The 22,522-nt window shown below is 43.8% G+C and overlaps 1 protein-coding gene across 1 annotated transcript; it reads right to left on the bottom strand.

Annotated features, from left to right (window-relative positions):
* Positions 1–1,336: 1,336 nt before the first annotated feature.
* Bnip3 (BCL2 interacting protein 3) lies at positions 1,337–21,446 on the bottom strand. Its single transcript, XM_057778485.1, has 6 exons — positions 21,307–21,446; positions 11,157–11,304; positions 10,456–10,537; positions 4,249–4,355; positions 4,025–4,174; positions 1,337–2,348 (listed from the first exon to the last, which is right to left on the bottom strand). The coding sequence occupies exons 1-6, from the start codon at positions 21,335–21,337 to the stop codon at positions 2,303–2,305; spliced, it is 564 nt and encodes a 187-aa protein (XP_057634468.1). The 5' UTR covers positions 21,338–21,446; the 3' UTR covers positions 1,337–2,302.
* Positions 21,447–22,522: the final 1,076 nt, after the last annotated feature.

Genomic DNA, 22,522 nt, shown 5'->3' with positions numbered 1-22,522 from the left:
TCTCCATGTCATAATTTGGGGTCGAGGTCTGAGACTGCCTGCTACACAAGAAACAAAAGTGCTTATGTTGGGTTCTTGTTGTTTTCAGATCTTTGAAATATGCCATATGCATGAAGATCAGATAAAGATTAGGTGTGAGATCTCCTAGAACTGAAGTTATATGCCAATGCTTATAATAACCACTGAGCATCCCTCCAGCCTACCCTGTTTTAAGGTACTGCCCTCTAGGTCTTCTCCACAGCTGAAACCACCTTCACGCTGCCATGCCACATTCTACAGTATGTTAGCTCAAATCTTAAGGCCCTTGTAGTTCTACATCATGAACTCCATTGTGGCCAAAAACTACTGGATTTTACTACATTTTAAATTTGTTATTCAATAGCTGAGCAATAGTAGTTATTTTTAGGTATATGAATGTTTTGCCAGCATGCATATCTGTACCACTTCTGTGTCTCGTGCATGAAGGAACTAGAAGAGGGAGTTACACATGGCTGTGAACCACCCATTTGGGTGCTGGAAATGAAACCCAGGTTCTCAGGAAGAGCAGCCAGTGCTCTCAAACACAGAGCCATTATGTCCATCACCCAAGCAGTCATTTTTTTATATATTAGGCTTGGTGTGGTGGGACAGGCCAGATCCCAGAGGCAGAATGATTCTAGAGCCCCAGGCCAACCTAGACTACATAGTAACTGTCTTACAAAACAAACATGCATACCCAGACTAGAAGCATAAGGGCTTGTGCAGCAAGGAATCTCACACCTTTAATCACAGCACTCAGGAGGCAGATCTCGAATTCAAGGCCAGGTTGGTCCACATAAAGAGTTCTAGAATACACAGAGAAACCCTATCTAAAAGAAATAAAGTTTTCACTACAGCCATTTGGAAATGTATTTTGTCATTCTATCTGAAGGCTGAAGCATGGGAAAGCTGGCCTTTTACAACTATGGGTTTTGAAAAAAAAAAAAAAGAACAGTGGGAAGATGCTGCAGGAGAGATGGTTCAGTTTCCAGAATCCCTGTAGGGTGACTCACAACTGATTAACGCCAGCTCCAGGGAAATTCAATGCCCTCTTCTGGCCTCAAAGGACACTGCACTCATATGCTAGTATACTATTTAAAATAAAAATAAAATATTCCAGAGCCAGGTATGATGCTGTATGCCTTCAATCCCAGCATTTAGGAGGCAGAGGCAGGCAGATCTCTGAGTTGCAGGTCAGCCAGAGATACACAGTAAGACTGTTTCTAAAACAAAAGAAAACAGGATGCCATCCCACCATGTTTCTCCAGATGACAGGGATATGAACTATTTTGAATAATCATTTAAATATAAACAAAAGACCGTTAAAATGTTTCTTTTATTTTAACTCACCTGAGTCAAGTGTGGAACAATGAAACAAACACAACAGGATATATACAGCATGTCAAGGAGGCAGCCTTTAAAAACATGCTATAGAAAAGAGGAAGACTGGGAATATATCTGGATTAACAGAAGCACTGGCCACTGATTAACCCATATGCAAATCCAGTAATCTCCAAAGGATTTGGCAAAGATTTATTTTCATTTCCAGTCTTTTAAAGTAGACAGATTTGCTTACAATACAGCTGATTTTAAAAGCACACAAAATTTTAGTAAGAACAATGGGATTTAAAATCAACAGAATGATGAAGGTGCCTGCAACAAAACTGACCACCCAAGGCAGTGATGGCTGACAAGGAGGCTGGAATCATCCTACAAAGCAAGAAAGCGAGGAGAGAACAACTACCCAGTGGGGTTTGTTGGGTAACCTTAGCTTCTACTTGCTACTTAATTCACATAGGAAGAGGTCTTTACAGATAACCCACCCCCGTTTAATTAACCATGTAGCATTTTCTACTACATAATAGGATTATAAGGCCACAATATTCCTTTGGGACAAACCCTTTAATGATTTTAATTTCACTTACTCATTCTTTTGAAGTGTAAAGTGTCTTAACTGGATTACATTTTCAGATCATTTTTAAATACACCATTGCTACTATATTAAAATTATTCATACTATTTATATCTAATATTCAAAAAAATTTACTAATAAATGCTACAATAGGCATCAGTCTTACATGCTTATTAATTGATCCCGTAGGTTTAATTATAGGTCATGATATTAGAGTCTATTCTGTCTCACTAAATCAGGAACACTGCATTTACAGAACAAATAAACACACGTAGTGCAGACACCCAAGGATCATGCTAGCTCTTCAGTTATCTGTCACAGCTCTGACATGAATCCTCACTGTGTGAACGAAAGTCAGATCCAATTCTTCCATCAAAAGGTGCTAGTGGAAGTTGTCAGACGCCTTCCAATGTAGATCCTAGACAGAAAAAAAAAAACAACAGCCATCAGGTCTCACACAATTCTCAGGTGACTCTGCACAGTTCAAACAGAGCAGACCACTATGGTTACAGCCTGTGGAAGGGAACTAGCCACCTTAAACTTAATAAAGTATGATTGTCTGTAATCTTTATCAAGTATTTTAGTCATCAGATATGTATTTCAAATTGGTCTAATTTTTCTTAATTGCCATTAAAATTATATTTCTGTTTTTTCAATTATATTCTAACGGCACAAAAGACTGAATAGTACAAAAAAAGAAGAAACTAATAGCAGTAATTGAAACTCAGTAACAGAGCATCAATCTACCATACACAAGTTCCCAGGTTTAAACCCCATAACCACCCCCCAAAAGTACAAAACAACCCCAAATGCTATCACTATAAAGCTTCGTATTCCCTTCAGTGTGCAAAATGAGCTACACACCTGCACTCCAGGACAGGTGGCTTCTTCACCTCCAGTTAGTTCATTACCACTAACATCAAAGCCCAACCAAGGAATAAGTAATGAAGCCTCCCTTCTCCCTAGTCAAGTAGAGGGGGACTGAAAGTCTCTAAGAAAAGAGACAGGAAAGAATTCCAGCTGGCCAGGTCTATGGAGTAGTGAGAAAAAAAGACTGTGGGCAGTGAGCTATCTGGAACTAAGGAGGGTTCATCTCAGAAGACTGACAGTTGCCAAGAGTGGTGGTACCAATAGTGGACAATTGCCAGGAGTGGGTAGCATGGAACCATCAAGCTCTGAAACTGGGAAGGATGAAAGGACAAACAGTAGGTAGGAGCTGAATGCAGAAATAATTTCCTGAAGAGAAACTCAGCTTAGGTTCTGAATTTGCAGATTACAAGGCCCTATCCACAGATCCTCCCCTTGGTGTTTCTGTTCTGTTTTTTTGAGATCAGGCCTCAGTAAGTAACCCTAGCTGACCTGGAATTTAGAAATATCCTGCCTCTGCCTTAAGTACTACTTGCTAGTTCTGAGAAGAAAGTCCCAGGTGATGGGATGCACCTGACCATGAGACCAGGCGCTAGGACAGAACCACACATGGAGAAGGAAGGGATGAAGACAGGTAGGGTTCACCTCAGCAAACTCAAGAGAAACAGGTCTGTAGTGTAGTAGTTAAGGGTAGTGAAAACTGGGATTGATGTACCTATGAGACCCACAAACTCCCAAGGTCTCAAACATGAAACAGACCAGGTGCATTGAAACACATGAACACCTTTTTTGGGTGGCGGGGAGGTAGGGTGGGATAAGCAGACAACAAAGCCTAGAAGCCCACAGTAGCAGCCAGGCCATTCCAACAAACTGAAGCCATAAAACACACACTATAACTTCTTGTGAGATCACCCCCATGTGGGCAGGAGAGGGTAGGGGTAGGCCTAAAGACTAAGGGCTAGTGATGTAACTCATTTGGTAGAGTGCTTGACCTCCATGTATGAAACCCTAGGTTCAACTCCAGGGCCATATAAACTGGGTGTAGTGGCACACACCATTATCCCAGCACTCAGGAGGCAGACACAGGAAGAGCAAAGCCCAGATTCATCCTTGTGAGGCCAGCTGAAAATACATGAGTCCCAGTTCCTAGTGTCCCCTTCATATATTGCTGGGACCTAGAATCACCAAGGCCCACCCTGCTAGTACTCACAAAAAAAAATCACTTACCCCAATCCAATGGCCAGCAGATGAGACAGCAACAGAGATGGAAGAAAAACCTTAAGAAAGTCTGCTGAGAAAATGCCCCCTTTCTTCATAACACTTGTATTTCTCATGCTGAGAGTAGTTGTTCGCTTCGGGTGTTTAAAAAGGAACTCCCTGGGGTGGAAAGAAACTACCAATCAGTGTGTCCTCTTGTCAAAGGAAGAGCTTATGATACTGAAAACACTTACTTGGGGGGGATATTTTCTGGCCGACTTGACCAATCCCATATCCAATCCGAGTTTTTCTTCAAGATGCTTTCAACCTCTCTTCTTCTCTCAATATAGTCTTCCTCAGACTAAGAAAAAGTAAATTATAAAGCAAGTGAGTGTCCTACATCCACACCAGAAATAAAGTAAGATCAACACAGTTCCCCACAGACTTTGACCTTGTTGAGGCCTTTTGTCAGTAGAAGGTATGGCCCAGATTAAAGGTGGATCTTCCCACCTCCAAAGATCTAGATTAAAAGCTTATTATCTTCCAACCTCAAAGTGGGTTTTATAACCTCAAGTGTTTTATTAAGAAAAAAATCCCTCCAAGCTATGCCTACTCATTTGGGTTTTGGTTAATTGCAGATTTGTTAAGCTGACAACCAAGAATAGCTATCACAAGCCCATTCCTTTTGCTGAACACACAATCATATCTCCTTATGTCATATTTAACTTCCAAATGAACAGTAACTAGACCATAATTATACCCAACATGGTATTAACTGCAAATACATTGCAAATTTAAATATTTAAGTAGTAATGTCCCTTGAGGGACATTCTTAGTATCTCAAACTAAAACAATAATCATTGACATTCTCTTAACCATTACATTACATGATAAATAAATCAAGTAATGGAAGCAAATACCTGTAAACACATTTTTAACAAAATATGACAGAAACACTCATCAATTATAATCTTCATTTCTAGAACTGGTCACATGGCCTTAGTAGCTGATATTTAAGAACTACCTTCCTCTACTACCCATTCTGTATTTCCTCCATCTTCATTGATGTGGGATGTCTCTCTGTATGCTGTGAATGTTTTAGTATCGGTGGTTAATAAAGAAGCTGAATTGGCCAATAGCCAGGCAGACTAGAGCCAGGAGGGAAATCCAATAGAGATACAGGAAGAAAAGGGGCAGAGTCAGAGAGATGTCAGAGAAGCAAGATATGAGTTAATAAGCCACAAGCCTCGTGGTAAAATACAGAATGAAAATGTATTAATTTAAAATGTAAAGACTGGGCCGGGCGATGGTGGCGCATGCCTTTAATCCCAGCACTCGGGAGGCAGAGGCAGGCGATCTCTGTGAGTTTGAGACCAGCCTGGTCTACAGAGCTAGTTCCAGGACAGGCTCCAAAGTCACAGAGAAACTCTGTCTCGAACAGTTGATATATCTGGCTGTCCTTTTTATAATACAAAGTGAGAACTTTCCCTACTGTGTTTGATAAATGTAGTCCAGGTTCCATTGCCAAGAATGTGTTGTCTAAAATGCCTGTTTAGTTTTCAAGGATGGAGCTCCACCCTTTACTTGGTTTTAAGTATGTATGGAATGTTATGATAGGACATAGTAATAGTGGTGGTCAGATGTGGAAATGGTAGGGAGACAAATATACATGTGAAATAAACTCAGTATTTTAATAAAGTAAAAAAAAAAAAAAAGAAAAACCAAATAAGTAAATAAATAAATAAAATGTAAAGACTGGGGCTGGAGAGATGGCTCAGAGGTTAAGAGCATTGCCTGCTCTTCCAAAGGTCCTGAGTTCAATTCCCAGCAACCATATGGTGGCTCACAACCATCTGTAATGGGGTCTTCTGCCCTCTTCTGGCCTGCAGGCATACACACAGACAGAACATTGTATACATAATAAATAAATTTAAAAAAAAAAACAGAGCAAAATGTAAAGACTGGTTAGTAATAAACCTGAGCCATCAGCCAAGCAATTTGTAATTAACTTAAGCTTCTGAGTGGTTATTTGGGAATGGCGGGCAGGAGAGGAACCTCCATTTACACCTCTCAGCAAGCACTTCAGTGAGTCTTGACTCTTCTTGAGGAAGTGACCCATAACTTCATTCCTGAAGAGTTTGTGCCCTCTGTCATCCTGCGTGGATTAGATTGTTGTTTCCCACCAACTTTAATCACAAGACATGGAAGCATCAAGAGATGTCTTGCACTCCATACATGTTTCTTACCACTATCGTGGAGAAGCAATTCAATATTCCCCTGGTAATCTGGATTAGTCACCCCTCCCAACACTTTCTTAGCCTTGGAATTTTGCCTTCCTTGGCTTAATGGGATCACAAAATTAGCTTCCTTGGAATGTTTGCTGTGTCTCCTGGCAGAACAGCCCATCACCAACAACCACAAAAAAAAAAAAAAAAAAAAAAAAAGTCACGGGACAGGAACAAGAAAACAAAAAATTCACTAGCAGTAATCATGAGTGGAACTATTCCCTTTTCCACATCTTGATTCATGGATCCTGGTTATGGAAGAAAATGTACCATATTAAATTGGGCACTGATTTGAGGTGTATACCACCTTCTAGAGAGGCTGCTGCCACCTAACTGGCCTTGTGTCGACAACAGCTTAGTCCATCTTTCTATCAGGCCAGCTGCTTCAGATGGTGGGGAACATGGTAATACCCGTGATTCCATGATCATGGGCTGACTCTCTGGTGATATAGTTTTTTGGTCAGAAGCAATGCTGTGTGGAATACAGTGGATAAGGCATTCTGTAAATCCACTGGTGGTGGTTTTGCAGAAGCATTACATACAAGAAAGGCAAAGCCACAACCAGAATAAATACCTACTCCAGTAAGGACAAAGCACTGATCTTTCCAAAAGTGGTTCTATATAGTCAACGTGCCACTAGATCTCTGACTCGCCCCCCTGGGTCACAGTGCCATCCATATCTGGGGCTCAGTGTTAGTGTCTGCTGTTGGCAGAACTGGCGCTCAGCAGAAGCTGTAACCGGATCATCCTTGGAAAGTGGCAGTCCATGTTGTCAAGTCCACACATAACCCTCATCTCTGCCACCTTGGCCTTTCTGTTCATAGGTCCACTGGGTAATGAGACATTGGTAGGCTAACTCTCCATCGAATGGGTTATCCTATCTACTTCATTACTGAACTCTTTCTCAGTTGAAGTCCCTTTTCAATAAGCATTTACTTGTATTTTCACCTCGTTTTCCCATTTGGAGAGATCATACTCCACACATACAGAGATCATACATTGCATACTCCTTCCTGAGATATCCTTTTCACCAATTTTCAAGTAATGCTTTTGATCCAGCCAATCCAATGGCCATAGTCTATGAATTCAGTGAACAATAGCACATCTGGCCATTTCTCTTTCAAAACAAAATGTGTGACCATGTATGCTCCCCAAAGTTCTGCCCACTATGAAGACTGCCCTTCTCAGGTGTGTCTTTCAGGGCTGTCTCAGAAAGTGGTTGTAATGTTGCAGTTGTCTACTGAGTCACTATTTTCCCTGACAGAGGTAAGGCGAAAGGCTTTCATTTAGCTTTCCAATCATAATAGCCCTCATATCACAAGTCAAGAAACCAGTGTAAGAATTCTGCCAACAGTTTACAACTGTAACTCCAGTTCCAGGGGATTTGACATCCACATCAAGACATACATTAAATAAATAAAAAAAAAAAAGCATACATGCACGCAAAACTCCAATGTGCACTAAATAAATAAAACTTAAAAAAAAAAATCTAACAATTTCTAAGTATTTCCATCTCAGTTAAACATTCTTGGACTAGGTAAATAACCACAGGATGAGTTCAGGGATCAGAGAACCTACCCTGAGTCAGACTTCAGCCAAAAATTAATTGCCTCCATAATCCCCTACTTTAACTGGCATGTTTGTTTTTTTGTTTTGTTTTTTTTTAGGTCTCCTGGAATCAACATCAATTTGATCCTGCATCCAACAGACCCTAGAATGTCTGATTGTTTCCTTACCCCAGTGTACAGTTTCCTACTCTTGTTTCACTCAAGCCAAGGCATGTGTTCCTCCTTTACAGATACATCCATTTTGTCCAAGTCCCACTCAACTCTGTCAATGTAGCAGGTTTAGAGACTGGAGACATAGCTGAGTTAGCAAAGCACCTCCCTAGCATAGCACAAAGAATCCTGGGTGTTCCATTCCCAACAGCATGGTTCAGTGGCCTCGTGTACAGAATGAGTTCCAGGATAGCCAGGACTGTTTTACAGAGAAACCTTATTTCAAAAAAAACAAAACACTGTTCTGATGCCATGAGGACCTAGATAACAGTAGCAGAACCTATCCTAACGGAAGAAAATGAGAACAGGTGTGGCTAAGTAAGGGGAATATTGTATATAAGAAGCTAGTTTAAAGGTGCTTTTGAGAAAAAGCAGACCACAAACAATTTCAGCTACTTTTAAAATTAACAGCACAAAATGCTAATTAAGATGGTCTCCAAAATAGGAGATAGGAAATTTTCTCTTGCATTCTTAAAATTCTAGAACTGCATACTTAAGAGGGGATGGGGAGATATTTCAAATAAAAAAAAATTAAAAAAATATGACTGATCCAAAAGTGGACATGCACTCAAGTGTATAGAAAGCTGGATAAATTCCCAAAGTCTTTGATGCCCAAAAAGGGGCCAGACAGAGTTCTCTGGAGAAAGCCAAGGCTAGAGGTAAAGCCAGTTTCTGGGAATGGGACACTGATAAAAACTGGCACATAGGCCGGACGGTGGTGGCGCACGCCTTTAATCCCAGCACTCGGGAGGCAGAGGCAGGCGGATCTCTGTGAGTTCGAGACCAGCCTGGTCTACAAGAGCTAGTTCCAGGACAGGCTCCAAAACCACAGAGAAACCCTGTCTCGAAAAACAAAACAAAAAAACAAAACAAAAAAAAAAAACCTGGCACATGTGGAAACGCTTTTTAGTAGAGACCCTGCTTCCTAAGACAGCTGCTAAACTATTACAGAAGAAATTATTTATCTTTACCATATTAAATACCATGCACAAGGACTAGCACTACTAGATAAAATTGCACAAGATTCTACTGCCTCAAACTACTATACAGAAATGGTATGGATAAGAACACTCAACTTCAGCAATAATCCATCTACATGTCTCACCACAGTTCTGTGGTAGTTTGATTAAAAATGGCCCCCAGGATGTGAGGGCGATCTGGCTGTGACATCTGTCACCCCATGGATCACCAGCTTTGATTTGGCTGATCTGGCTGGCTAGGCAGGTGTCCCACTGTATGTATGTCCCTCCTGAAGCTGTGTGCTTGGTTGAAGAGAACAACCTTCCCCAAATACAGGAGAACCAGTCTACAGGTAAGGTATGAGTAGCTGCACTCCCCTGCCTAAACCTCCAAACAAGCTCTCAAGAATGGTTAATCTGATCTTCCAAAGGACCCAAATTCAGTTCCAGTACTCAGACCAGGTGACTGACTGCTGCCCATAATTCTAGTTCCAGGGGATCCAATACCCCTGGCTTCTGGACACCTGCAGTCATATGCACATACCATATAGACACAGATACACATAATTTTAAATAATTAAAAAAATATATTAAAGCTGGATAGTGGTGGCACACACTCCCAGCACTCAGGAGGCTGTGGCAGGGGGAATCTCTTAGTTTAAGGCCAACCTGATATACAGTGAGTTCCAGGACAGTCAGGGCTACACAGAGAAACCCTGCCTAGAGACAAACAAAATAACTCCATTTAAGGGCGGGGGTGGGGGAATAAAATGCTTACAGCACATGCATCAGGCCCTCAGTTCAGATCGCCAACACCCGTGGTACACACCTTTATTTAATCACAGCACTCAAAAGGCAGAGGCGGGTGGATTTGTGAGTTTAAGATCAGCCTGATCTATATAGCAAGTTCCAGGATAGCCAGGATGAATAGGGAGTCTCTATTTTAAATAACCCAAAAAATGGGGTTAAAAATGCTGTTCATGCAGAGGTCCTGAGTCTGGTTCCCACCACCCACACCAGGCAGCTTATAACTGCCAGTAACTTCAGCTCAAGAGGATCTAATGTCCTCTTTTGAACTCCTCCAGATATGTGGCATTCTCATAGACACACATATATGCATAAATAAAAACTTTAAAAAAACACAGATCCCCAGCACTAATGTAAAAACAAGAGGCATGCTGGAACACTTCTGTGATCTCAGCCCTGGTAGGCAGAGGTAGGAGGATCACTAGGGCTCACTTGCCAGCTAGTCTAGTTAAATCGGTGAGCTCCATGTTCAATGAGACCCTTCCTCAAAAACTAAGGGGGAACAAAGGTAGGTGCGCGTGTGCATGCATGTGTGCGGGAGGTGTGTGTGTGTGTGTGTGAGTGATATGAAAAAGTCACCAGGCTGATGATGTACTGTATCATATAGCATGCCCCTACTGCCTATGGCTTACCAGAGTGCTGTTTTTCTCTCCAAAGCTGTGAGTGTCTATTTCAGATCTGTTGGTATCTTGTGGTGTCTGGGAGCGAGGTGGGCTTGATTAGGAAATGGACAAAACAGAGCAGCATGTTAATTCTGACATAAGAAGCATAAATCCCAAGCAAGACTACTGCCTCAGTAAGGGGGAGGGCTCTCCGCATGCCTCTTCAGTCTAATACCAGACCAGGGCCAAACTACTCCTCAGTCTTTTCAAGTGAGTGAGTATTCAGGAATCAGCTAGACAGTTCTGAGGGAAGCTCTACCCTCCCACATAATCTGTTGCATAGCCCTCAGAAGCATCTGACCTTCGATCACTGACTCTCAACCACGCACCTTGGATTCGTTCCCTAGTAGTGCTACCTAGGAACATAAGTCAGCTGGGAGACATGAACTTGATTCAGATTCAGACTTGACATTCAAAGTGAACAGTTTCAAAAAGGGGGGCATATATTAAGGAACTTTGTTTTTTTGTGCCTAAGTTTAATCTGGTCCCGCCAGACTGAGCCCCAGATCACTCCCTCCCAGCAGATTCCAGGGTTCCTTCTTTCAGGACTGCTTCCGAGTTACTCCCAAACGTGGCCTTAGACCTAGAGCCCCACCCATAAAAGCATGCACAACTGTGATTATCCATCCACTAAGAACATCAACACTGCAAGAGACATCCTGCAAACCTACCTGTCACAGTGAGAACTCTTGGAGCTACTTCGTCCAGATTCATGCTGAGCATCCAGCAGTATTTTTTCCATGTCCCCATTATACATAGAGACAGAGGCTGGAACACTGCTCCCATTCCCATTGCTGAAGTGCAGTTCTACCCAGGAGCCTGAGACACAAAAAAAGGGGGCAGTTAGAAAACTTCCCATTCAAAGGGCTTGATGTATGCCTTTAGGCCCAGTACTGTGAGTTCAAGGCCAACCAGGTTTACAAAGACCTAATTTCCAAAACTATAAAGATAGATAGATAGATAGATAGATAGATAGATAGATAGATAGATAGATAGATAGATAGATAGATAGATTTACAAAGACCTAATTTCCAAAACTATAAAGATAGATAGACAGACAGACAGATAGATGGATGACAGAAAGACTTGCCCACTCACGTTCCCAGGAAATACCAAGGGCAGCACATGATTAGAAATCACTCTAGTCCTACTTTGATGCCACATTAGACATTTGCATTTCTGGTCTGCTGGCCTCTCTTTAGGACAGTGGGGAAAGTTCCTGAGGCTGAGACACTGCACTGTATCTTTTGCCCTTCCTTTATTCCGTGCAGGTGTTCTACAAACCTGTTGCTTTCTTTACCAGAGGCCAAGATGGAAGTCTTGTTTAGGTTGATAAAGCAAACTAGGCTTACAGTCATGAGTCAGCATGTCTTACTAAAGATTTGTTGTGGGATGTCCTGTATGTGCTACCTTTATTGGTTGATGAATAAAGCTATTTTGGCCAATGGCTTAGCAGAGTAAAGCCAGGCATAAAATCCAAACAGATGTATAGAAAGAGTAGGCAGAGTCAAAGAGACACCATGTAGCTGCCAAAGGAGAAAGATACCAGAACATTACCAGTAAGCTACGGCCTCATAGTGATACATAAATGAATATTAATGGGTTAATTTAAGATATAAGAAAGAGCTAGCTAAGAATACTCCTGAGCCATTGGACAGTGTTATATTAAATATAGTTTTTATGTGATTATTCAGGTCTGGGCCCCCGAGAAACCAAAGTACAGTTTCGGTCTATACAAAAGACTATTTCCACATTCCAGAATCATATGGCCCCGAGGCTCTGTGAACTTCAGGTTGTCGGGCCTGAGAGCAAGTACCCTTCCATCTCATTGGCCCCTGGTGCTTTCTGTGGTAGAAACTGACTGTATGTTTAATTATATGCCTCATTCTGGGCCTGGGAAGATTTCTATATTTTCATTCATAGGTCCATTTGTTTATAGAAAATCCTTTGTTGAGCCATTAGAATGTCTCAGTGGGTAAAGGTGCCTACTGCATGAACACATGCATGTACACACTCAAAGGCAATAACAAAAAGAAAATCCTTTAATAGATAAGAGGTATGGTGGGCATAGTGGTGCATGACCTTAATCCTACCATTCAGGAAGGTAGAGGTAAGAGGATCTCTGTGAGTTTAAGGCCAGCCTGGACTGAGAAATCTTATCTCAAAAAACACACACGTGGGCACACAGACACAGACAGACACACACACACACACATGGAAAGAAGGCAGGAGGGAGGGAAAGAAATGGAACCACTTAAAATCAACTCAGAGTTGGGGATATAGTTCAGAAGTAGAGCTTATAAGAGGCCCTACTTTCCATCTCTGGTACCGAAGGGAGGAGAGGGGAAAAGGCAAGAGTATCACTTTTAAGTTCAAGGCCAGCTTTGGCTACAGAGACTTTGTTTCTAAACCACACCACACACATATCTCCAAAAAGAAAAAGGAACTATGCATGGTGGCACACCCAGTATAGATAGGACTTCAGAGTTCAGGGCCACCTTCAGCTCCCAGTTTAAGGAAGTCTTTCTTTGCCCTGTGCTACTTTTGACCTCTCTAAAACCAACAAAATCCCCCTTAAAAAGCTAGGCATGATGGGGTATACCTGCAATCCCAGAATTCAGGAGAAAGAAACAGAACTGTTGCAAGTTTGAGGACGACCTGTTACATAGAGCCAGTTCCAAGCCAGCTAAAGGTAGATAGCAAGTCTCAAAAGCAAAACACACATGTTCTTGGAAGCAAGAACAGCTATACAGCTTCTTAACACTCAGAAGTCTGGCCTGTGTACTTGTTGCAGAATGTGCCACCCTAATCAGGGAAGAAAAAAAAAACTGAAATAAACTGTGGTTTACAGTTTATACCATCAACAGCCTCTCAGTAAGTTAACAAGTGATCATATAGCAGAAACTGGAGAATAAACACAACTTTCCTCATTAGCCTCTCAGGTTGCCTCGTGGAGAAGCAGGCCTATCCCAGCACAATGCCAGCTCAGAAGGGAAGTGTCCAGAGCCCCTCTGCAGCTGTACACAGGCAAGTCCCCACACTCCAGCTCCAGATACTCTAAGGTCTTCTTTTTTTTGTTTTGTTTTGTTTTTCGAGACACGGTTTCTCTGTGGTTTTGGAGCCTGTCCTGGAACTAGCTCTTGTAGACCAGGCTGGTCTTGAACTTACAGAGATCCGCCTGCCTCTGCCTCCCAAGTGCTGGGATTAAAGGCGTGCGCCACCACTGCCCGGCAACTCTAAAGTCTTCTGTTGGCCTTCCTCCCTTCACTGGCTAATGACACTCAGAAGCCAGGGATGGTGGCTCATACATACCTAGAATCCCTGCAGTTATGAGTCACTAAGGCACGAATGTTGGTCTGAGTTCAAAGCCAGCCTGGGCTACAGGGTAAGCTCCTAAACATATCTACTGTGTACATTGCTGTGGTATAATGCTTATACACTGTAAAAATTTGTCACTCGTATTGGTTTAATAAAACACTGATTGGCCAGTAGCCAGACAGGAAGTATAGGCAGGGCAAACAGACTACAAGAATTCTGAGAAAAGGTACCAAGCCACATGGCTAAACCTAGATAAGAATTATGGGTTAATTTAAGTTGTAAAAGCTAGTTAATAATAAGCCTGAGCAATTGGCCAGTTTATAATTAATATAAGCCCGTGTGTTTATTTGTGACTGAACAGTTGTGGGACTGTGTGGGACAGAAACTTCTGTCTATAGGACATAGCAGCTTCAGGTATGGGTAGTGTAGGCCAATCTAGTATTCAGAATCTGAGCCTATCCCAATTCACCTGATCACATTTATCCAGATCTTTTCTGGTATCTACTATAAACGGAAGTTTGAGGTTGCGTTATCTTCTACCCAGCACCATTCTGAATGGTAAATGTAGACTTTTTTCCCCGCACCAACTCCCAATTTTCCAAAATCAATCAGAGGAATGCTAGGATTCAATACTATTCTGACAGTATCTCCTAAAATTAGTAGCCAAAGTGGGAACCCACAAGGATGACACATATAAGACACTAGCCACAAGCAGAGTACAAGCTATCCATTCTGCTGCTCAATTACAAATTTAAAAAACAAGCCGGGCGGTGGTGGTGCACGCCTTTAATCCCAGCACTTGGGAGGCAGAGGCAGGCGGATCTCTGTGAGTTCGAGACCAGCCTGGTCTACAAGAGCTAGTTCCAGGACAGGCTCCAAAACCACAGAGAAACCCTGTCTCGAAAAACCAAAAAAACAAAACAAAAAAAAAACAAAAAACAAAAAACAAACTCAGAGTTATCCATATCCCCCTCAGATTTGATATTTTGCTAGAGCTCACAACTCAAGAAAACACGTTGCTCAGTTTGTGATATAATTCACAAAGAGCCAGATGAAGCTCACACACAGGACAAGGAACACCACCTTCCTGCTGCCCATTCCAAAGCTCCATTTGTTCTGGTTCAAAGTTGGGCTGTAGTGGCAGTTTCTTTTATTTTTAACAGCCCAACCTCCAACTCCTTCCCCTCCCTAGTGGCCCTAAATTTTCACCTGCTGATAACTTCTAAGTGACCAAATTCTAGCCTAAGGCTAGTTATTCTGGGTCCCCAGTAAGTCATCTCATTAGCATAATCTTATGGGGGCTTCTTACAAAATGGACCTGAGTAACAGGATCAAACTCCTAGCTAAGATTAATTTCTTGTCCCTGTCAGTCCCAGTACTTGGAAGTACTAGGACTTCCGGCCAAACTGGTGTATAAAGTAAGACCTAGTTCAAAAAATAAAATAAAATAAAATAAAAACGAAAACCAGACACTTAGGAAATCCCACCAAGTTTAGGAGCTTGTGTCAGGAACTGAGCCAACAGCCAGATGTGTATGTATTTACTACACAAGAGGCAACTGAAAATGCTGTCCTGAACTAGACTGCTATAACAGTACACCATGGGCTTGGTGATTTATAAAGAAGTTATTTTCACAGGAGTGAAAGCTAGCAAGCCCAAGCAAGCTCCAGTCTATTGCTGTCCGTAAGCCAATTCCCCTCACAAGACCCTTCACCTGGGCTCATCACAGTGCAGCAGGGTCCTGGTCCTGCTGTCCTCATACTGGTAGCACTGGATTGTCGAAGAGACAGATTCATGTCATAGAGGGCTTTCAAAAATCATTAAGAGGCCCAGCACTTTTAAGGGGAAAAAAAATTCCGTTCAGAATGATCTGCTGCAAAAACCTTGGGTCCAAAAGCTCCGTCTCCAGGAATGATTTACTAAGGAGCGAGTTTTATCATTAACCTGTGGCTGGATAGGTAGTGTTAAGTCCTGGAAACAGCAAAGACGCTATTCATTTACACACATCCTGCAGTTATTTATCAGGGTGTTCCATCATTTTAACAAGAAAGGTGGTGGTATGCACCCTATAATCCTAATAGAACACTTGGAAGTTTAAGGCCAGCCTGGACTTCATGAGCGAGAAAAATAAATAAAATTTAAAGTAAACGGTTCTGTAAAGGGAAAGAGCACAGGATTGCTTCTTAACAAAAAATTTCCTCAGTTAACACACAATTTATTCCATCAGAAAAACAGAAGCGCTGCTGGCCCCAAAACCCTCATTTCTATTTTCCACCCCTCTCTCCCACTTCTGAGCTATACCAACAAGACACAGGTCAAGTACAACTTACATCTCCCTGAGTGTCTAGAACCGCTGGGAAGTGAACTCAAGTGCCCTAAGAAGCAGAATGTGCTTTTTTTTTTTGAGACAGGGTTTCTCTGCAGCTTTGGAGCCTGTCCTGGAACTAGCTCTTGTAGACCAGGCTAACCTAGAACTCACAGAGATCTGCCTGCCTCTGCCTCACAAATGCTGAAATTAAAGGTGTGCGTCACCACCACCACCACCCGGCTTATTTCCCCTTTCTTTATGTGGGAATGAGTTCTGGATCAAATAGTCTTTCTCTTTGAAGATTTTTATTTATTTATGTATTTGTTTATTTTTGTTTTTCGAGACAGGGTTTCACTGTAGCTATCGAGCCTGTCCTGTAATTTGCTCTTGTAGACCAGGCTGTCCTCAAACTCACAGAGATCCGCTTGCCTCTCTCTGCCTCCCAAGTGCAGGGATTAAAGGCTTGGGCTACCACTGCCCAGCAAAGCAAGTAACAACACACACACAAAAAAAGCGTTTTGCCTGCATGTATGTTTGTGTACCATATAAGTGACTGGTGCTCAGGGAAGCCTGAAGAGTGTATCAAATCCCTTGGAACTGAAGTTACAGGTGGCTGTGAATCAGTAAGTGCTCTTAACTACTGAGTCATCTTGTTAATCCCTCATTTGGTTCTGGGCACAGAATCTCACTATATAAGCTAGGCTGACCACTGTGCTAGTTGGTTTTAATTTGTCAACTTAATACAACTTAGAAACAACTGAGAAAAGAGGGCTCTCTGAAGTATTTTATCTGAACTTGCAGGAACTGGTTCTTTCCTTCTACCATGTGAGTTTCTAGGGACCAAACTCACACACACAGATCAACAGGTTTGGCAGCAAGCACCTTTCCCTGCTGAGCTATCTTGCCAACCCCATAGGAAGTGGACCTTACTGAGCAATTAGATCAGGTTGGCCTATGGGTTTATCCACGGAGAACCTTCTTCATTGTTAATCAATATAGGAAGATCCAGCCCCTAGTCAAGGGGTCCTGAACAGTTCAAAAGTCAGAAGGCTAAATAGAAAACTAGCAAGCAGGCAACATGGGCACACTCAATCCTCTCCACTCTTGAGTTGGTCCCTCAACTTCCTCAATAATGGAGTGTAAGCCAAATTAACCCTTCCTCTCCTAAAGTGTTTTTGGTCAGAAGTGAAACTAGGCCAGTCATCCAAGTTAGGATCCTCCTTGAGTGTAGACCAGCTGATCTGAATACTTGAGAGTGCTTATTTAGACCTGGTGCTTTATGGCACCACACAAATGGTGTGTAGGCACATGCCTACAATCCTAGTGCTCTAGATGCTGAGGGAAGAATAAAGTTTAAAGTCATCCTTGGCTACATGCTAATGTTCAATCAAGGCCAGCCTGGGATACATACCCATCTCAAAAACATTTTTAATAAAGAGGATATCTCTGCCTTATTAGTCAGGCATTGGGGTACTGAGATTAGAGGGTTGCTCTACCAACCTGTCTTCCAAGCTGCTTATATAACAACAATCCAGGGAGTCCCTACTATATCCCAAGGCAAACTTGTAGACTGTCAGTGCCTAAGGATACCTACAGCCAACAGAACCCTGTGTGAAGGAAATACAAGGTCCCTATTCAAGGCCACCCTAATTCCTGGGAGTGGCAGGAAGTGCTTTTTTCCCATTAATTTCCAGAAGCTGAACCCAACTTGAAAACAGAGTTAGAGGTTCAAGCAAATATGCTGACAAGCTCGAGCAGGGACAACATCCAGCCAGATCTAGCAGTCCTCAGAGAGGAGCAGGTAGGCACACAGCTTCCAAACAGGAACATAATGCCAAAGGAGAATTATGCAACTGATATAGCATTCCGAGCAAGGGATCACCAAGTCTGGGGGACGCGGCGCTCCCAAATCACACAGGGCTTCTCCAGACATGGCTTCTGCTGTCAAGATTTAAGAATAATTATGGCCGGGCGATGGTGGCGCACGCCTTTAATCCCAGCACTTGGGAGGCAGAGGCAGGCGGATCTCTGTGAGTTCGAGACCAGCCTGGTCTACAGAGCTAGTTCCAGGACAGGCTCCAAAGCCACAGAGAAACCCTGTCTTGAGAAAAAAAAAAAAAAAAAGAATAATTATGAACAGAATCTGCCCAGTAGACAATCCAGGCTACTGGCTTCCTTTTCTGTCACACACACACACACACACACACGCTTTATTGACAGTGTCTTATGTAGCCAGGCACGCTTTAAACTCCTGATCTTCCAGCCACCATCTCCCAAATGCTGGGATTACAGGCTAGCATCATGTCCAGTTAAACTCCTGGCTTCTAAGACTAGTGAGTGAACTTGTCTCTCTGCCTATTGCCAGGCTGTGCCTGAGGCATCCTGAGTCAGGTGCCTCCAGGTAACCCCCAGGTACTGAGCAGTCTGTGGCACGTCCTTAACTCAGGTAGTCACCCTTATTCCCACTTAACCTCTGGCTCTCCCTGTGACAGATGTTCAGATAGAGCTAGGAGAAACCCCTTCAGTCTAGTCATGTTTTCCTCTTTGTACAAGCCTGCCCTAGTTTGCCTGCAACCACAGAATCACCTATCAGACCCAGCTGCAGACAGGGCATCTGAGTGAGGAGTTACAGGAGTCTTTATAGTGGGCCTTTCAGGCAAGGGTAGCAAACACGGCACAGAAGTATCACAAAGCTTATCTTCCCTCCTGAAGGCCAGAAGTCATAAAAAAAAAAAAAAAAGAAAGAAAGAAAAAGCCAGTCCAGTCTCTAAACACCTTTCAATAAGACTGACCAGAGGTTAAAAGGGAACAGAACCAATCAGGGCTGTGGATAACACCTTCAAGAAAACTGGTCCCAGAGGTTGCTAAGGGGAATATTTGCTGTCCCACCTACCAACAAGGCTTGCACAGCTCTCAGCCTCAGAAGTAAACAAGAAGCGAGCAGAACACGCAGGCAGAGGAGCTCAGACTCCAAGCTGGGATTCACATTTCATAGGGCAGCTGAGATGCGCCATGTGACTCAAGTGACCCCTCCTACCCTGAACCAGACGGTGAGCCAGTGCTGAGCTGCACGTACACCCCAGACAATGGCCCAAATCCTTAGCGTGAGTTTCCACACGGTAACCATCTTTTTATAGAATAAGCAAAGCAGAAAAACAAAAATCGTCTTAACCCTCAAAATGACAAATGACAACCTCACGTTGCCAACGAATGACTCAGCAGTCGGAATAAAGTGTATGTCAAGGTGGTAACTGAGACCTCAGAGTACCCAGAAACTTCCAGAGATGGAATCTAAGTAACAGTGTTAGAAATAAAATCTCAATAACTATAAAAACAACTTTACAGCAAACATTATAAAACATCCCTTGATTTCATTTTACGAGAAAGAACAAAAAAGCTTCTTAGTCTGTCAAAGGAGAAACTGCAACTGTTTGACGTTAAGGAATAGAACCTGAATTACAAGGTTTTTTCCAATGGGGCTGTAATTTTAAAATACAGACCCTGTAATGTATTGGTCTGGTTAAATTCTGCTTGTTCAGAATAAATAAATGCAGCTCACTAAATCTTAATACAAGCTTTTTAAAAATTTTTAACATAGCCCACCACAATGCTGTACCATTTTGATTCCAGCACTCTAGGAAACAGAGGTGAGTAAATCTAGGAGTTCAAGGGCAGCTTTGCCTACACAAGTTCTAGGACAGCCAGAGCTACACAGAGAAAATATGTCTCGAAAATCCAAAAGCAAAACAAATCTTCACACTTTAACGGCAGCACTGGTGCGGCAGAGGCAGGGAGTTCGCGACTAGTGAGACCCTGTGTGAGAAAGAGCACCCCCTTTAAAGGCTGAGGTGGCCCTTTGTTTATTTACAAGCTCATTTTACTCAGTGAACTCTTGCTTCAGAGAATACAAAGGTCAACATGATCCTCCTCCAGTTCTTGGATCCTTAGAAGAAAAGGATGAGCACTTAACTCAGCCCCACCAGGTAGCTCTCAGAAAGGTATGATGGCACACACCACTCAGGGTGGCCTCACAAAACTAGCAGCTGTCTTTTCAGTGCTAACAGCCTGTAAAGGCTGCATGCCAAAAAAGCCTTTTTGTTGTTTGTGAGACAGGGTCTGGCTACACACCTCTAACTTAGCCCAGCATTGCTAACCTTGAACTTGTCAAGGCTCAGCTTCCCTCCCCAAGACAGGATTTTAGGTGTGTCACCACACCCAGCCTAGCGTCCATCTTCTTAACCAACAAATCACTTCATTGCTTACAGTGAGCCTACTGGGCTGAATAAGCACTTTACCCCACTTTTGTGCTGTTTATAGCTCTCTTCCACACTGAGCTGCACAGCTCCTCTCCCCTCTGGGTTTCTCTGTGTAGCCCTGGCTGTCCTGGAACTCTGTAAACCAGGCTGGTCTCAAACTCAGAGATCCTCCTGCCTCTACCTCCTGAGTTGAGGTTAAAGGCAAGGGCCACAATTTTTTTTGTTTTTTGTTTTTTTTTTTTTTGTGACAGGGTTTCTCTGTAGCTTTAGAGCCTGTCCTGCTCTTGTAGACCAGACTGGCCTTCAACTCAGAGATCCGCCTGTTTCGGCCTCCCTAGCAGGGATTAAAGGCGTGTGCCACCACCACCCAGCTATTCCAACATTTCTTAAAGATAACAATCTTTTGACTCTAAAAGATGACAGTGGTCCAAAGCCTTACAGCCTCCCTCCTCTTCCATTAGAAAGAGCTGACATAACAAGCCAGAGGTAAAGACGGGGCTGTAAATTGCAGCTACTCCAGAGGCTGAGGCAGAAGGATTCCAAGTTCAAAGCGACTATGTCTTCAAGCATAAAATGATAGCAGGTAGTGTTCCTCGGTGGCTGAGCCCTTACATCGCACCAGGGTCATAAATACTAATGAGTTCAATCAAAGCACTGAAAAGTCAACCTGCAACCTCTGGCTCACTTCAACAGTGTTGAGCCAGGCGTGGGGGAAGTGCAAGGCCTGTACTGAGCTATTCAGGATCGCGGGGAGTTCGAGGCTGACCTAAAGAGACGGTGAAGTCACAGAACTCTAACAGCGTGAACAGACCACGAAAGGTTCAGCCCGGCCTGACTATAAAAGGGACTGTCTGTAAGATGCATCGCGGCCTCCACGCACGACACCCGGGCCCACGACCCGGCCACCCCCGCGACACCCCCCTCGGTCTACAGCCTCACCCTGCAGGTTCTCCTCCCCGCTCTGCGACATGGTGGTTCGGCAGAAGAACCCAAGAGCAACTGCGGCAGGCCTCAGCGGTGGTCACCGAGAGATATGAGAGCCGCCCGCCGCCTGCTCAGCTCTGAGGCCAGGCGACAGGGGGCTGAGGGACAAGGGGCGGGGCGGGGCGCGACGCACGCGGCGGCGGCGCCCATTGGCTAGGGGGCGGGGCCTGCAGGTGGAGGAGGAACGCGGGGCGCGTGCGGCACGTGCGGCGCGTGCGCGGGGCGGAGCCTGGGTGGGACGTGGGCGGGGCCTGGGGTAGGAGTGCGCTGAAGGGCGGCCTTCTTTAAGCATTTGGACAGAGGGGGCTGGGGGCGGGGCCTGAGGTTAGAGCAACTGGAACCGCGATTTGCGCCGGTCTGGGTGAGGCTAGGGGCGAGGCTGATGCCGGAGCGTTGGGACTCCGAGGTGCAAGCATTGCAGGGGCGCTAAGGGAGGGGCCTGAAGTCAGGCTAATGTAAGCATGGCAGGGCGGACCCTGAGGAAGGCGTGGCATGGAGGACCTGCTACCAGGCTCTGTAGAAGCTGGCATGGACTTATGGATCCTGCCCCTCCTGTCCGCGGTTGACCCACTCTGTGCCCCTAGCTCCAGAATCTGCGGGTGCCAGCCACGGGAGCACGCGATGGTTTCGCTGTCTCTGTGCCCGTTTACAGATAGGGTTGTTGGTTGAATTAAAAAAAAAAAGTCTGGAGTGGTTGTGCATGCCTGTAGTTCTGGGTCAGGCTGGGCTGTCTAAAAAATAAAGCAAAACAAAACAAAATTTGCCAACATTCTGCTGCAGCAACAATGGCGAGTTGGGGAAGAACAGGGCATTTTTGGATGAAAATGGAATTGGAAGGACAGTGCTTAGACTCTGCTTTGTCCCTGTACCCTACCCAGTAACGCTGTTCTTGGAGGTTGGAATTCCCTCTTGATACAGTTCTGGGATAGAGAAGGGGAATGCCAACCTTAGGAGAAGCTGTCTTAGCAGCAATGGGTCAGATCACAAGAAGCAACTTCGTTTGGTGGTTTTCATTTACAAACCGTTGGCCTTGAACTGTCTGTGTAGGTGGCACACCCCTTTAATCCCAACACTCGGGAGGCAGTGGCAGGTGGAGCTGTGTGAGTTCAAGGCTAGCCTGGCCTACAAGAGCTAGTTCCAGGACAGGTTCCAAAGTTACAAAGAAATCCTG

Source organism: Chionomys nivalis, chromosome 8 (genome assembly GCF_950005125.1).
Source record: "Chionomys nivalis chromosome 8, mChiNiv1.1, whole genome shotgun sequence".
Taxonomy (NCBI): domain Eukaryota; kingdom Metazoa; phylum Chordata; class Mammalia; order Rodentia; family Cricetidae; genus Chionomys; species Chionomys nivalis.
The sequence above is the reverse complement of the archived record's forward strand: the minus strand, read 5'-3'. Positions and strand labels throughout refer to the sequence as shown.